We start from the raw sequence: 15,299 nt of genomic DNA on the forward strand, positions 1-15,299 counted from the left end.
GTCGTTATTGCTTGTTTTGTGACTGTTCTTCTTCTCTGCTATTTGAGTTTTTCTACTCTGTGAGAGACTTGTCAAACAAAAAAAAACTTAGAAAGGAAGAGGAACTGAAACTGGAAAAAGAAAAGAATCAATCGTGATTATTTCAAAAGCTTTTGGTGAAATTATTGGTTTTGTGTGTAAACCATCATTGAGACTGTATGCCGAAACAATTTTCATGCCTCATTCTGGTCTAATAACTCGAAATGAGGGACGTACCATACTTGACTTGTTTGGTTCTCTATATATTTTCATTCCAAATTATTGTCACTAATTCCCGTACATCTACGGTGTGGAAATTAAACGTTGAAGATGGAAAAATAGTTGACGGATCAACCCTACAACAGGTCAGCACAGATACAGTTTAACTACTTTTATATAATCATGAACTTTCCACTGTGTTTGCTGCATGTTGATTTTGCAATTGCAGCTGCTATATTCATTCGCAATGTAAATAAAAGCTCTGTATGACCTAAAAGGCTCTTACATAGTTGTTGCAATTAATGCATGTTCTTGCAGGATGAAGACAAATCTCGAGAACAAGATGATGACCCGGTCTTCAATATTGTGACCTCAACTGTTTATTATGGGAGCACCTGGACCAAACATGGGTTCGACATGTTCTGTACTGATTGCCAAATCTATGAGCAACAAAGGTTGGTATTGCATTGCTAGAAATTTGCCATTATTATAAATAGGTAAATTGCAATTGTCCTACATTTTAACTTTTAACCTAACTTCATTATTATCTTTTTGCAGAGAAAATGGAGATGATAATTCGCCATCAGAAACAAATGGGGAATCAGTGGATGATGAATACTTGGACTGTGGCAAAGCCGTCAACTTTACATATTATGACAATTTAGTTGGTGTAGCGAGAAGACACAGACATCCCAATGTTCCTGAGCCTCAGGTTCATTACATTTCTTTGCATTACATTATTGAAGTCAATCATCATGATATCATGCAGATCTACCTGTAAACTGAAGAAAATACCTACATACATGTACAAAATAATGAATAGAATATAACCTACTTAATTTTTTTATCAAAAGATTAAAAAATATTATATATATTTATTTTAACCTTTCTAACTTTTTAGGTTGCTCTAATATTTACTAAGAAGAAAAGTTACAAAAATGGCGGAGTGGTGTCAGAATTTGACATCAATGCTCTGGAGAAACGACTGAAGAAAGCAAAGAGAGAGAAACCAAAGTCGGTGCAACTTTATAACCAGATTGGAAACTTCTGGAGAATCAAAGGAGACACGCGCCAGTCTATTGAGTGCTTCAGGCGAGCACTAGCTGTATCACCTTACAATGCTGAGGTAAATGGCATTTTAGATACTATTTGCTTTCTTTGCTTCAAGTATTTTAAGCTATAATCAAGTCCAGTTATTATGCTATGACATTAGAGTAAAAAAGATATTCATTACCAATGAATCACTAAATAAATTATAAAGACCATAATAGTCTACTGTAGGATATGGCAAGAAATAATATTTTTGACTTCAGAATACACAAGAAAAAAATATTTGTGCCTTTCCTATACTGAGACTGGGGGATTTTTTGTTTGTTGAATCTTATTGCTTGGCAGTACTTAAGTTATCGCTAAAGCATCTACATAATTATCATCTCAAAAATCGGTAAGGTGTTTTCATTCATACCTATATTTATCCACATAAGAGCACATAACAGAGTGTAGCAAGAGGGGTCCAGCCAGACTCGTCCCATTCCACACTCGACCCAGCCACACTCGACCCGAATTTCTAAAATACGATAAGGTCTAGGTACTTTTGTTGAAATGTATGAAATGTACTGTCAGCCACAAGAGTTTTCTTACTGAAATTATAGTTAGGTGTTTTATGTGCTGATTAATTCAAACAAAAGTAATAATTTGTACTTTTAATCATTTATTTATCATTTTCTATAAACATTATTAGTAGGTAACACATGTTTTGAATTATAAACGTAAAAGTAATAATAAATATTAACAAAATAAGTAACTATTAATAATTATGTGTGGTAAAATCACAGTTACACAAAATATCTTTACAATGAAATATGTATAAAATCCGTTTGCTGTTTATAAAATTATAATAACTTCGCAGTAGCCCTTGCTTATCAAATGTATAAATTACAATACAAGTAAGTGCGCGAAAGAGATGGATGCAGGCCATCCAAATCTTGACCATTGTTATCGATAACCCGTTTATTTCAGGCTAAAACAATGAGAAGGGTAAACAATTCAATTTTTGTTTTTGTGGCTCTCTGACTGTGTGTGACTAACACTGTCAATTCCGCCAATAACATGTGTTAGAGATTGCACGGTATTTTATTTGTATTTTATTTTATTTAGCCTTGTTTACTGATTGATGTATTTCAGTCAGAGAATGAATATTCTGAAACAAGACAACACAAACAAAAGTTAGTAGATTAATGTTAGTATAACGATCACATGTATTTACATTATTAATTTCGGAGGGGAGGACTGTTAGAGTGTAATGTTGTTAGTTTTAAGAAAAGTTGATAAAATATTTACAAATGAGGAATGGACATAGGTTAGTAGACACTTCACATTAACAGGACGAGGGATTGAAGGAGGTAGGGAGTCGTATATAGAGGATTGGAGTTTTGGACAACTGAACAGTAGGTGTTCTACTGTGCCTTCGTCCGTCCCGCAGTCGCAAATTGAGCTATCACGAACCCGGATCTTAGCCAAATGGACTGGGCTACACACGTGGCCCAATCGCAGTCGACAGATTGTAGATGTGGTGCGTTTGTCAATATACTTAGCCTTAAAAAACCATGGTCTATTGGGTATTGTTGGTTGTATATCAGCATAATGCTTTCCCTTTATTGTTTTTGAAAGATCCCAGGATTTTTGCCAAGATTTTTCAAGTCTTGGCTTGGCAAGTGAGGCAAGATCATGGGCAAAATTTTTATAATGAGTCGGCAAACCAGTTTGGACAGCATTCTTAGCATATGAGTCTACGCGCTCATTACCGACAATACCGCTATGGCCTGGGATCCAAGCCACAGCTACATTGATGCCACGGGTAACGCAGCGGTGTAAACACTCTCGAATTTGAAATATAATAGGGAATTTGGATTTACTTCGAAAAGGGAATGAAATTATGGCGTGTAAGCAGCTCAATGAATCAGAAAAGATAATGGAATTTTGAAGATTATGAGACTCTACATAAAGCAGGGCCTCATAGATTGCTGTAGCTTCACCTGTGAAGACAGAAGACTCGGGAGGGCGTTTAAAACTAAGAATAATCTTGAATTTGGGGATCCATACTGCCAGGCCAGTGTCGCTAGTGTCTGACGGTTTGGATGCATCTGTGTATATGCATAACCAATCTGAAAACATTTTACTTACCAAACAGTTGAAGGTTTGGTCAGCGTCAGGAGAATCTTTTTCCACACCAAAATCGGTGATGATATTTGGTTGAAAGGTAAGGGCGTCATAGGAGGTGCTAAACATAGGGTTAGAGAGAAACGTCACTGTCGTGTTGGGAAGTCTAGAGAATTTGATGAAGCTTCTCAGCAGAAGTGGGACTGTTAATGGGGATTGATTGATCTGAACAGTAGATAGATGTTGAAGGGTACCTAATTTGTAAAGGAGAGGGTGAGAGGTAAATTGACAGATCTTGTAAAAGAATCTGTCACATAGAAATTGTCTACGGAGAGAGAGGGGAGGTTCCACACATTCCACTTGTAGAGCGTTGGTCGGGGAAGACTTCATGGCACCAGTTATAATGCGCAGACATTTGTATTGGAGTTTATTTAATTTTTCTGAAGCAGCCTTATTGCAAGGGTCTAAGATAAAACTCGCATAGTCGAAATGGCTGCGCACCACAGCGTTATATACTAGTTTTTGAGTATAAGGGTGAGCACCCCACCAAACTCCAGACAGGGATCTTAGGACGTTAACGCCTTTTTCACATTTCTGAGCGACGTAATTTAAATGCGGAACACCTGTTAGGCGTGTGTCGAGAATAACACCTAGAAATTTTACCTTGTTGTCAACAGGGATTACATCGTCACCTACAACGATTTCAATATCTGGTACATACCGTTTCTTGGTGAACACCACGCTGGAGCACTTGGCAACAGATAATGAAAGGCCATGCTCGTGCAACCAGTCAGTTAGATATCTCATGGCTAGGTTCAGAGAAACATTAGCTTCGCTTATTGATGGGCTAGCAAAGTATAACGCTATGTCATCAGCATACTGCAAAATTTCGCAAAAACAGTTTACAGACTGTTCCAGGTCATGAGTGTATATGTTATACAGGAGTGGACTTAATACTGAACCTTGGGGAAGTCCTTTCCATACAAGTTTAGGGTTGTCAATGGATGAATTTGGGCACTTAATATAAATAAGTCTCTCCGCGAGGAGGTTGCATATTAAACGGGTCAGCCTCTCAGGGATACTCAGATGTTGCAGTTTCTGCCTGAGTATTGGAAGGAGAACGTTATCATACGCAGAAGCCACGTCGAGGAAAACACCTACCAGATATTCTTTCCTTTTGAATGCTGTCTGGATATCTGTGACCAGAATACCCAGACTGTCTAGTGTACCCATACCCTTTCTGAATCCGTATTGAGACTTAGCTATGAGGTTTCTATTTTCGACCAACCATTCCAGTCTAGTTTTGATCATATGTTCCGTTATCTTAGATAAAACAGACGATAAGGCTATTGGTCGTCTAGAATTGGGATCATTTGGATCTTTGCCGGGTTTTAAAATAGGCAATACTATCTGTTTCTTCCATGAATCAGGGAGAACCCCATATTCAAAGAAATAATTTGATAACTCTAAATAGAAATGCTTGACTCTGGAGCTCGACTTAGAGATAAAGGAATATGGAATGCCATCAATGCCCGGAGACGAGTCTCTCAAACCATGGATAGCAGATTCCAATTCCTCAAATGAGAATGGGGAGTCTAAACTATGTGAGGATGGGAGAACAGAAGGAGGTAGAGGAAGATAATCAAAGTTTGGAACAAATGGTGGAGCCAGTCTGTCAGAGAAATCATCCAGCCAAACCGCAGGATCGTTGGACAACACATTTTGTGCATTTAAGGACCCACGAAATATTCTTATTTGTCTCCAAATGATGGAAGCAGGAGTCATAGGAGAGAGGTTTTCGCAGAATCTGATCCAACCTTGCTTTTTTTTCTTTAATAATAGCCTTCTAGTACGGGCTGCACAACGCTTATATTCAACAAAATTTTCTGGGCTCATTGCAACCGAATAAGCATCTTCTGCATCATTTCGCTGTTTAATTGCTTCTGTGCATTCAGAATCCCACCAAGGAGGGGAGACCCTTGAGCGTCTTTTTGATTTTGTTGGCTTAGAAGAAGATGTTAGTGCGTTTTCAAACTCAGAATAGTTGTTCATAAAGTTATCTGGAGAACAAGGGGGGATCAGATTGACTTTATTTTCGACAGACTCAACAAAACTCTGCCACGCTTTTTGGCTTACCTTGTATCTTGGAAATGGGTTAAAATTTTGAATAAAAGATGGTCTATTGGATATAGTGATGTCGATTGGGAAATGGTCGCTACCATAGGTATTCGGGAGGGTCCGCCAAGACATTAAAGTAGCCAGGGAAGGAGAACAGATAGAAAGATCGACAGCACTCTTAGGATTCTGAGAAGGGAGAACGCGACGAGTAGGAGATCCGTCATTTAGTATACAGAGGTCAAGGGAATCAAGCATTTCAATTATTTCAATTCCAAAACTGTCACTGTGATAGGAGCCCCATGATACATGGTGTGCATTAAAGTCACCCATGATCAAGAATGGCCCCGGTAGAGAGGAAATAATATTAAAAAAGGGAGGGAGAAGGGAAGGATGGGGATCTGGGAAATACACGGATACAAATGTAATGTTTAGAGCTCTAAGAGCCACCACATTAAATCCATACCCGTGTGCAGGGATGGGGAGAGAGGAGTAGACAATGGAGCGCTTCACAAACAAAGCGCAGCCTGCATACCCGTCGTCTCTGTCGTCCCGCAAACAGGAGTACCCTGGCACCCGGAATCGGGAACCCGGCAAGAACCATGTCTCCGAGACGGCAGCGACGACAGGTTGAAGTTTATCTATCAAGAGTAAAAGTTCAGATTTTTTACGATTCAGACTCTGGGCATTCCACTGAAGGATTGGTGTCAGAGCCATTTGTGAATTGGTAGAGAAGTTTGAGTTTATTGGCAACGTTGGGCGGTAGGGTTGTATCATTGAATTTTGACACGATGCATATAATTGAGGAAATCAATACCTCTAGAAGGTTATCATTAGGAGTTACTGGGAGTGTAGATGTTGAAATAGAGGAAGAGGGAGAGTTATTATTGAGGGCGCATCCATTGGGAAGAGAAGATGAAACATCAGCAATTAGGCTGTTGTGAGCTTGCTTATCATAGCTCTTACCAAGGGGGGCATGGGGACGCCTTTGGGTGAATACCGTTTTCCTGTATGAGGTGGTTTGTGATGGGGGAGAGGCTGATGGTGAATTTTGTGTAGAAGATGGAGATTTGGCAACTTCTGCGTATGGTTTCCTACTGCTAGGGACCTTGGCATTTGCTTCAGAGAAGGAAATATTGTCTTGGGACATAATCAATTTAACAAATTTTTGCCTAGAATGCTCAGGGCAGTTTAGGTTTGTTGAGAAATGTCTGCCGGAGCAGTGTAGGCATGAAGCATTTTCCTGGGATATGGTGCAATTCTCACCATCATGTGGTTGAGCACAACGGTAACATCTGGGCTTGGAACGGCATTGTGCCTTCACGTGACCAAAACGGCAGCAAGCTCTGCATTGGATGGTGGGGAATTTATAAGGCTCTACAATGACTGTCGCTTTGTACGAGTAAATCTTTTCTGGTAAGACTTGACCTCTGAAAGTGATGACTACTGTTTGAGTTGGAATCCAGGAAACCTTGCCATCACTGTCTTTATTCTTCCTACTGAATCTCCTTGCTCTTAGCACATGACCGCAACCTTGGGGAAGATCAAGTGAGTTCACAAATTCATCCATTGACAAGTCCCGTGGAACATCTTTACATACACCCATCCTGGTGATGCTGTATGTTGGGATGCCTACCTTGTATCCATTTTCATTGAGCAGTGGATCTTGCATAAATTTGTTTGCGTCAGCTGCAGTGCAGAATTCGACAGCTACTCTGTTTCGACCGACTACTTTAACTCCGTCACGGGTAATATTTGCAATTTTGTTTTTATGTAGAAACTGGCCGAATTTGATAGCTTTTAGGGAAGTACCTTGAGAGGGGGATGACTCTAGTCTCGAAACGTGGACAATAAATGGTCCTACATCTTGCAATTCGTACCTTTTGTTGTTTTCGTTGAGGCTAGGGTGCGTATACATCGACTGGATGGATGCAGACGCAATTTCTGGGTCCGTGATAACTCTTTTTCCTGAGTCAGTAATTGGCTCCTCATGGGGGCGCTTACGGCTTGATTCCTGAGGGGTTTCAGGGAAGAGTGGTGGAGAAGGAGGAATAGGAGTAGGGCCGGGGTCCGGCGGCGGGTCCGGGGGGCGGTCTACGTCGTGCTCCATCTGGATAATTCCAGATGGAGCAGAAACAGGTAATAACTACTACTTACCCAGACACAGGACACACAAACCAACACCAGAACAACACAATCTCGGTCGGAAAACACTAATAATGGCTGTAATTTGAAAAATTCCAAAACCACGTGCAGTCAACAACAACACGAAAGCGAGAATCGAAGGGTAAACTACCTCTCTCTGTTACTGAGGTCAAACTTAGGCTAGTTTAGTCAACATATTTCTTAAATTTAAGTGATAATCACTTTATATGCAATCAATTAAGAAATCCATAAACATTTTCTGTCGACTGTACTTTGCGATAAGAAAAAAAATACAAACAAAAATGAACCTTATCGAAATTATGAAATTCGGGTCGAGTGTGGCCGGGTTGAGTGTGGAATGGGACGAGTCTGGCTGGACCCAGCAAGAGTCGCTGTTGTCAGATACGATGAAGAGGACATCATCATCATCATATTTATCCATGATCTAAAGTTTGGAATTCAAAAGAACTCATTGTAAATTGAAATGAATCTGCCAATACTCCATGAATAATTCAATGTTTTGTTCACTTTTGTTTTGTTGTGTTTCTGATGTAAATGGAATCTAAGGTCAGATAAACCTAAAGGCTTTGATGTAAGATACGTCTTTTATCCTGATGGTATAATATCGCAATGTTGGCAGTAGCATTATTGATGTCTCCATAATTTTAAATGCATGGTATTTTTGTTATAGAAATACTTATTATTAAGTTTTGAAGTCATGAATTGAATGAGATAATCTTCTTATCTTCTCCTGCTCCTGCCCTACCTTCTTCTTCTTCTTCAATCGTGTAAATGCAATAAGCTAACTTCCTCCAGTGTTTTGCTACTCTTATTGCGAGATCATTGGCCTTCATCAGGTCTCCTTGACTGCACTTTGGGGCATTAGGACACTCTATAAAATGTGACGTAGTCTGGAGGCTTCCGCACAAATGGATAAAATTAGATATGAAGAAGTAATGTTAATATTGTCATCGTCATCACCATCAATCTTTAAATTCCTAGAGATATAACAAAAAATCTTTATTAATTTGCCCCATATCGGCGAAAAACCACCCAATTATCACCACAGACACACATCATCAGGATATAACATGGGCTTTTTACACCTGAAATAAAGATATAAGTATTATTATTATTACACATTTCCTCTCTTCCACCACAGGTGCTACTAAACCTAGCGCGAGTGCTATTCACGCTCCAGTACTTGGACGACGCGATCTACCTGACGCGGCGCTCGCTGGAGGTGCAGCCGCCGGACCGCAGCGCGTGGCAGCAGTACTTCACCCTCGGGGAGATCTTCAAGGCTTACGGCCACTATCAGGTACAGTCCTGTCCACTATCAGGTACAGTCCGGTCCACTACAGTTGACCACATCGGTTGACCACTCCGGACCGCAGCGCGTGGCAGCAGTACTTACTTCACCCTCGGGGAGATCTTCAAGGCTTACGGCCACTATCAGGTATAGTTCCGTCCACTAAAGTGGATCACAATACGTGATCTGCCTTACTGCGCCTGGCAGCAGTAAGTTGTTGACTCTCGGGGAGATCTTCAAGGCTTACGGCCACTATCAGGTATACTAAGGTCCATGACAGTTGACCACAATACGTGGTCTACCGGACCACGTCTGGCAGCAGAACTTCACCCTACATAGGAGAGATACAGGTACAGTGCGGTCCACGACAGTTGACCACACTGCAATACATTATTGATGTTAAGTATGCCCTGTGCCTTTCCATCTGCAATCGGGAAGATTTACTTCAGACCAACCAGATTGGCATAAACACTGACACGAAAGAAGAAGTAGAAGAATAATTATTATGTGTAAGTGCTACAGTATTTCACGCTCCAGGTGATCTTTAAGGCTTAATGGTTGAGCAATTTGATATGCGATACTATCTGATATCAATTATCCCTTTATTGTTCATCCATACATAGGCGTGTTACAGTCGTGAGTATAGGTAGGTATCGTATCTTTAGGTATAGGTATCTTTGAAGTAGAATCTACGCTGGCATGTGACTTGCGTAGCCTCTATGCAACATTCCATTTAATCTCTCACCGTATCTCTAACCCCTCAGGAAGCGGCAGTGCTATATAGAACTATTCAATCCAGACTAGGCTGTGACCTCTCTAACCATCTCTCTAACCCCTCAGTGACCTCTCCATACATTACTCTAACTGTCTCCATCACCTCTCAGGACATCTCTAACAGTTTCTAAACCCCTCAGGAAGCGGCAGTGCACCTGAAGCACGCATTAGACCTGCGGCCCGACTTCGAGCCGGCGCAGGCCGCGCTGCGGGACATCGAGAACATCCCCGAGGCCTCCGTCCACGTGTACACGCTGCTCATTATTATATGTTTGGTGAGTGGAAGTTAAATCTTAGGGCTCCCATAAATAATCATGATACGAGGTAGCATGGTGAAAATGTCTCTTGCCCTCTTGAAGGTGTTCAATGGGAGAGAGCGAGAGAGTGGTGCGACGTGATCTGGTGTCGTGTTTAAATGTGGGAGCCGACCCTCCTAGACACCCTAGACTCCTAGACAACCACCACCTAGACACCTCTAGGTGGTGGTTGGATGAGGAAGGCCGAGGAAAGAGTTGCAGGGCTTTTTGGGAGGAGTATGTGTCTGGCAGTAAACTAAACGAGTTTTGGCTGATGATTTTATTGAACAATTTGCGCTATGGTCCAAATTTTACTGCATAAATCCATTACAGAATAATTTTGAGTGAAGTTAAAGGACACCATCCAATTTCCATAGCAGCAATCCATGCCACACGGCACAGACTAACCACATGATATCACCCCACACAACTCATCCCACCGAACTATTCCAGGTAATGGGCGTACTCCTCGTGATCCTCTCGTCAGTGGACAACGGCGTGGAGGTGGAAGAGCACAAACAGCAGCGCCACTTCAACCGAGCCATGGCGATGAGGTCGCTGCGAGGCGCCCTGCCCGGCTCGAGAGGCCGCAAGAAGGGCGGCTCGTAAACTGATGCACTTGTGTTATTTGTTCCGTTTTTTGTATACAATCTATCAGCAGTTTTTGTCAACTCAAATCTTGTTAAAACATAAAGATAAAATATCTTTTATTCCGTGTCCTGCACAGACCAAAAAATCAATAAAAATAAAATAAGGAAGACAAAATAACTTAACTACTTTTATGACTAATTTATTGGGTGAAGTCTTGATTTTAGGCTGCTATAGCTATGGCCGAAAGGGTGAGAAATATGCTGATAGGTTGGATGTTGGAAACGGATAGTGGCATCTAGATCTTAAGGTTGGTGACTTTGGGCTTGTTCGGTTGGACTTAGTGTTGGGTATTTTTGATGATTTGAGCTATAAGTTGGTCTGTAGGGTTTCAAGTTTGTGAACTTATAACTGTCTAATAGCAAGCTCTGAGAATCAGGATAAGATTTGTTGATACTGTGTTTAAGATGGTAATTGATGGTATGGATACCCAATAAAACATAGCAATAAATGATTTAATTACAGATGTGAAACAAGACCCAAAGTTACCCAACTTGTTTGCAGAGCAATCGTTCAAATAATTTTCAACGTATGCAAAACAGAGGCTTATGTTCTGCTACATAAGATTCAGATGCGACTACACAAAAACATTGTAATTGTAGTACTGTTCTGTTAAACTCCGCTTTTTTCTCTACACCAAAAACTATCCTAATGTGTTGTTTTTATTTTGTGTTGTGATTACTATAACTAACAGATGCTTTGACAATACAGCTTAGACTGGTTGTGCTAAAACGGTTTTCCCCTGTGCCCTCAAGTTTAACGGAACAGTACTGTCAACCAGAGGCTTATGTACAAATCGTATTTACGTAAAAGTGACCGGAAGGTCTTGCCATGTCTAATTTGATCTCTGCTTAGTAGTCTTCATCACCTGATAGTACCTAAAGTGTGATGTTTCCTTTTAGCAGTTTGGATACATTTAAAAAGTTTTTTCAATATTTTTACATTTATATGGTCTCCATTAAAGCCGAACGCATGATTGTTACTTGTTTAGTATTTGTAAGGACTTTCTCTAAACTGAATCGCGTCTAATGAGCAATATTACACTTATTATTCCTAGCTAGTTTATAGTGTTGCGCGCGCGCAGCCTTTGAACTGTCAAAGATAAATAAATTAAGAGAATAGTAATTCTTGAAAGTGAGAACTAATTAACTAAGCGAAATCATTTTGAAACTGCTAAATTTTAAGGATTTTACATATACACGTTGTTATGGAGTGCAGTGAAGGTGGGGACCGGGGTTGTCTTTGCGGCGATGAATCACTTTTGCAACCTAGTCATTCACTTAGACAAGTCGGCGTGTGTTTTGTAGTAGTGCATGCATTAACTTGTTAAGTGTTCGTAGCGTCTAAGGATTTAAATGAGGAAGCAAGGTCTTAAATTCTGAGATTGGTAAAAAATGTACCTGTTTTCAGTGGCTCTTTTGTTATTTTTTTGACTATTTATTACTTAATACATGATTGTCTTAGCATCTACATTTGGAATCTTTTTTTTTACCCACTTAACTGCAACTACAATTCAGACATAAAGTAAGGAAACAAAGGTTTATTTAAAAAATTATAATGTATTTATTATAAAATGTATACATGTAACTGAAAATGATGAAGATTCACTTGGCTAAGGCTATCTCAGCGCCGACATGATGAGACGCTGGTGGCTTATATTACAATGTAGGTATTCAGCTAGCAGCAAAATGTTACATTACATTATAAATACGTTAATTCATAACAAAAGATGATGAGTTTCACAATCGTCGATGTGAACTGTTCGTAACTTTATAGTAAAGGTGTGTTCTAGTGAGTTGGTTGGATGTGTTTTGGCAGTTTATGCTATGTCGTGGATGCCGAGTCTGAATATATCGTGTTGTACGAAGAATGACTCTCCGAGGGGCTTCAGGACAAAAGTCTGCATGTATGGGTGCGGGGGATCGTCGTCACACTGCAAACAAACATATCACAATTAGGAAGACTATTTCTAGCAAATTATGAGCTATAAGACAGCTAAAGATATCCACACAATTACGCGGATAGATGCAATTGGATCTAGGGTAGGAATGGCTAGGCTGTCTTGAGTCAGGTTTCATCCAGCTGTGTCATACAGTCTATTGGAAGAATAGTCAAGTCAAGCACCATGCATGTTTAGGATATATTTACAAAGGAGTGTTATTTCATTTTAGTCAGTAACTTTTTTCAGTTACCTACTACTTTTTGGTAGATTTAACCAATGCTCTTCTTGAACTAAGAAAATACAACTTCAATATAAATAGTTATACCTACATATTGTATAGTTGTGCACAGTTTCTCACAAATTTAATAAACATAAAGCTAGAACAGCAAATATAACACATTTAACATGTAAGATGGTTATTTACAACATTCTTGTTTTATATTTGTTTTAAGGATCATGAACCATGTAGGGACAAACAGGACTTCATAATGAACAGAGTGAGATCAGTTAATTTTATTATGAGTTATTTATGAACATATATGGATGTAGTTATACTCTATTTTATTACTGTGTCAATTTTTACAATTTTCAAAGTATTTAAAAATGCACTTAAAATTTATTTATTATTTGAAACCTAGTAGAGATAGGATAACAGAAACAGATGAATTCTAAACTGTTAACTTAAGGCAACTAGTCAGCAACCAAAAGTGAAAGCATTAGTGGTGAGAATAGAACAGTGCACAAAACAGGCAATAGAGAAAGTCTAGACTTTCTTACGGTATCTTATGCATCATGGAGAGCCAGCCTGAACATATCATGTTCCAGATAGAATGAGTTTCCTATTGGTTTCAGGACAAATGTTTGGAAATAACCGTGCGGTTGGTCATCATCTGTCTGTCACAAGGTAAGAGTTATGTAAATGTACCAAGGAACATAGTATACGTTTATATTCTTAAGGAGATTGAAAGAAAATTTTACAGGTATAAGTACCTTTTGTTATAACAACCTATTTTTATATCTCTAAGTTCAAGAGATTTAAATCTTAACTCTACTTCTCAGTATATTATTATGCATTCTGAATAATTATTTGATATTCTAATTATTTTTAATTAATATGATGTAGGTACCTGCAGCCTCCCAAGAACGTTGATTAGAACTCCTCCATCAAACATGGGTTGAGAATCAACTGATGTTATTAGTCTGCCAATTTTTTGAAAGGTCAAGCTCTGAAAAACACAATTATTGAACACATTACATTAAATTATTACAAAACAAGGCAGGGTATTGATTTTATGTGTAGCATTCATTCGAAATTAACATGATTGTGATCAGAAGTAAAATTGGCTACTTTGGATCTGCCTACTACTTAGAGAAACAAAGTTAAAAACTTACATTTAGTTTTTCCATAATTTTAACTGCTCCCTGTAGTTGCACTCCTTCAAATGTCATGAAGGATGTTTCAACCTGAAATAACAAAATTAATAATTAAAGAAGACAATCACTATACTACAAGATAATATTCTAGTCTATGACTACAAGTCCTTATGTTTTATACTACAAGTCCTTATTATGTTTTCATGTAAATTGTTATTTATTTACATCCTCATACAGGTTGAACATGAACAAGCCTCAAAGATGACACACCAATTTGCACAGAAGGAACCTTAGCCAGGGGGACTTATCAAGTGTGCCCAATAAATGTTGGGGGCACTCTGGACTAGATGACTGGCTAATTTCCTCTTACTACAGTGACAAATATTAGGTAGGCTTTGTGATTGTCAGCAACATGCCAACATGTAAGTAGATGTTCATATACTATAATATATCACATACATTTTTGGCATTAAGATGTTGAGGCCTGAGATTGTCATATGCTACTTTTAATCCCAGAATGTCTGGAACAGTTCTGAGTATTTTTTACATCCCCGCGGGAAATCCAAAAAAAAAATTATGTTCGCCGCAGTAGGCAACAGCTAGAAATATAGATTGGTATCTTCGGTCACATGCATGACAACTGCATCAGAATCTCAAGAAATTGGCGGTTACCTGCTAGTTTTTTTTATAACCTATACTAGTCTGACTCATACGATGTTATTAATGTCATGAATACCTCTCTATTAAAGCTGGGCAGATTGAAATGAGGATTCAATATCAAATAGAACTTACATTGTACATGTTCGCCAAACTCGCCCGCGATGCCGGATCATCAAATAGTGCGTAGTATTGTTGCACAAAACCCTTGCCGATTGCATCATATTGTGGGTTCAAAGCCATATTTATAAAATAATTGTCCCAGGCTAACTTTTAGGCACGTTAATGTTCCAATTTTCTAGAAAATCGGAATTTTTAGCCGTTTTCACGAAAAAAACTGACACCTTGACCAGCCGCACCGCACCACCTGTCAATTTCAATTACACAGACTACTTTTTCCAAATTCTGTACAAAGATTATACGCACTTTTTATGCAGTGTGTGGAGGGCAAAGATATTCGACAACAAGTTACAAGAGGCCTAGTACCTAAATAAAATAAGTTTGGATGTTTAGATTGATGTTTACATTGACAGCCTGGCAAGAAAGAAGAACCGCGGCATCGGCAGAAGATAACGATGCAGTGCAGTGCATGAATTCATAATAATCGTTACTACTCCCATCTCTAATAACCTCAATTCTT

The 15,299-nt window shown here is 39.2% G+C and overlaps 2 protein-coding genes across 3 annotated transcripts; one reads left to right on the forward strand and one right to left on the reverse strand.

The window, feature by feature from the left end:
* Positions 1 to 63: 63 nt before the first annotated feature.
* On the forward strand, positions 64 to 12,156 carry LOC105390353. The gene is made up of 7 exons (XM_011561641.3): positions 64 to 383; positions 556 to 692; positions 796 to 949; positions 1,139 to 1,363; positions 8,819 to 8,977; positions 9,883 to 10,017; positions 10,492 to 12,156. Exons 1-7 carry the CDS (start codon positions 243 to 245, stop codon positions 10,645 to 10,647), a joined length of 1,107 nt encoding a protein of 368 aa, XP_011559943.1. The 5' UTR covers positions 64 to 242; the 3' UTR covers positions 10,648 to 12,156.
* A 69-nt stretch (positions 12,157 to 12,225) lies between these two features.
* LOC105390354 (probable nuclear transport factor 2) lies at positions 12,226 to 15,041 on the reverse strand. Of its 2 annotated transcripts, XM_011561643.3 has the most exons (5): positions 14,795 to 15,041; positions 14,021 to 14,092; positions 13,756 to 13,854; positions 13,406 to 13,522; positions 12,226 to 12,619 (listed from the first exon to the last, which is right to left on the reverse strand). In XM_011561643.3, the coding sequence occupies exons 1-4, from the start codon at positions 14,900 to 14,902 to the stop codon at positions 13,412 to 13,414; spliced, it is 390 nt and encodes a 129-aa protein (XP_011559945.1). In that variant the 5' UTR covers positions 14,903 to 15,041; the 3' UTR covers positions 12,226 to 12,619; positions 13,406 to 13,411. The 2 variants fall into 2 exon arrangements, with proteins under 2 accessions (XP_011559945.1, XP_011559944.1); XM_011561642.3 differs by lacking the exon at positions 13,406 to 13,522 and having other exon boundaries at positions 14,795 to 15,037.
* Positions 15,042 to 15,299: the final 258 nt, after the last annotated feature.

This window comes from Plutella xylostella, chromosome 10, assembly GCF_932276165.1.
Source record: "Plutella xylostella chromosome 10, ilPluXylo3.1, whole genome shotgun sequence".
Taxonomy (NCBI): Eukaryota; Metazoa; Arthropoda; class Insecta; order Lepidoptera; family Plutellidae; genus Plutella; species Plutella xylostella.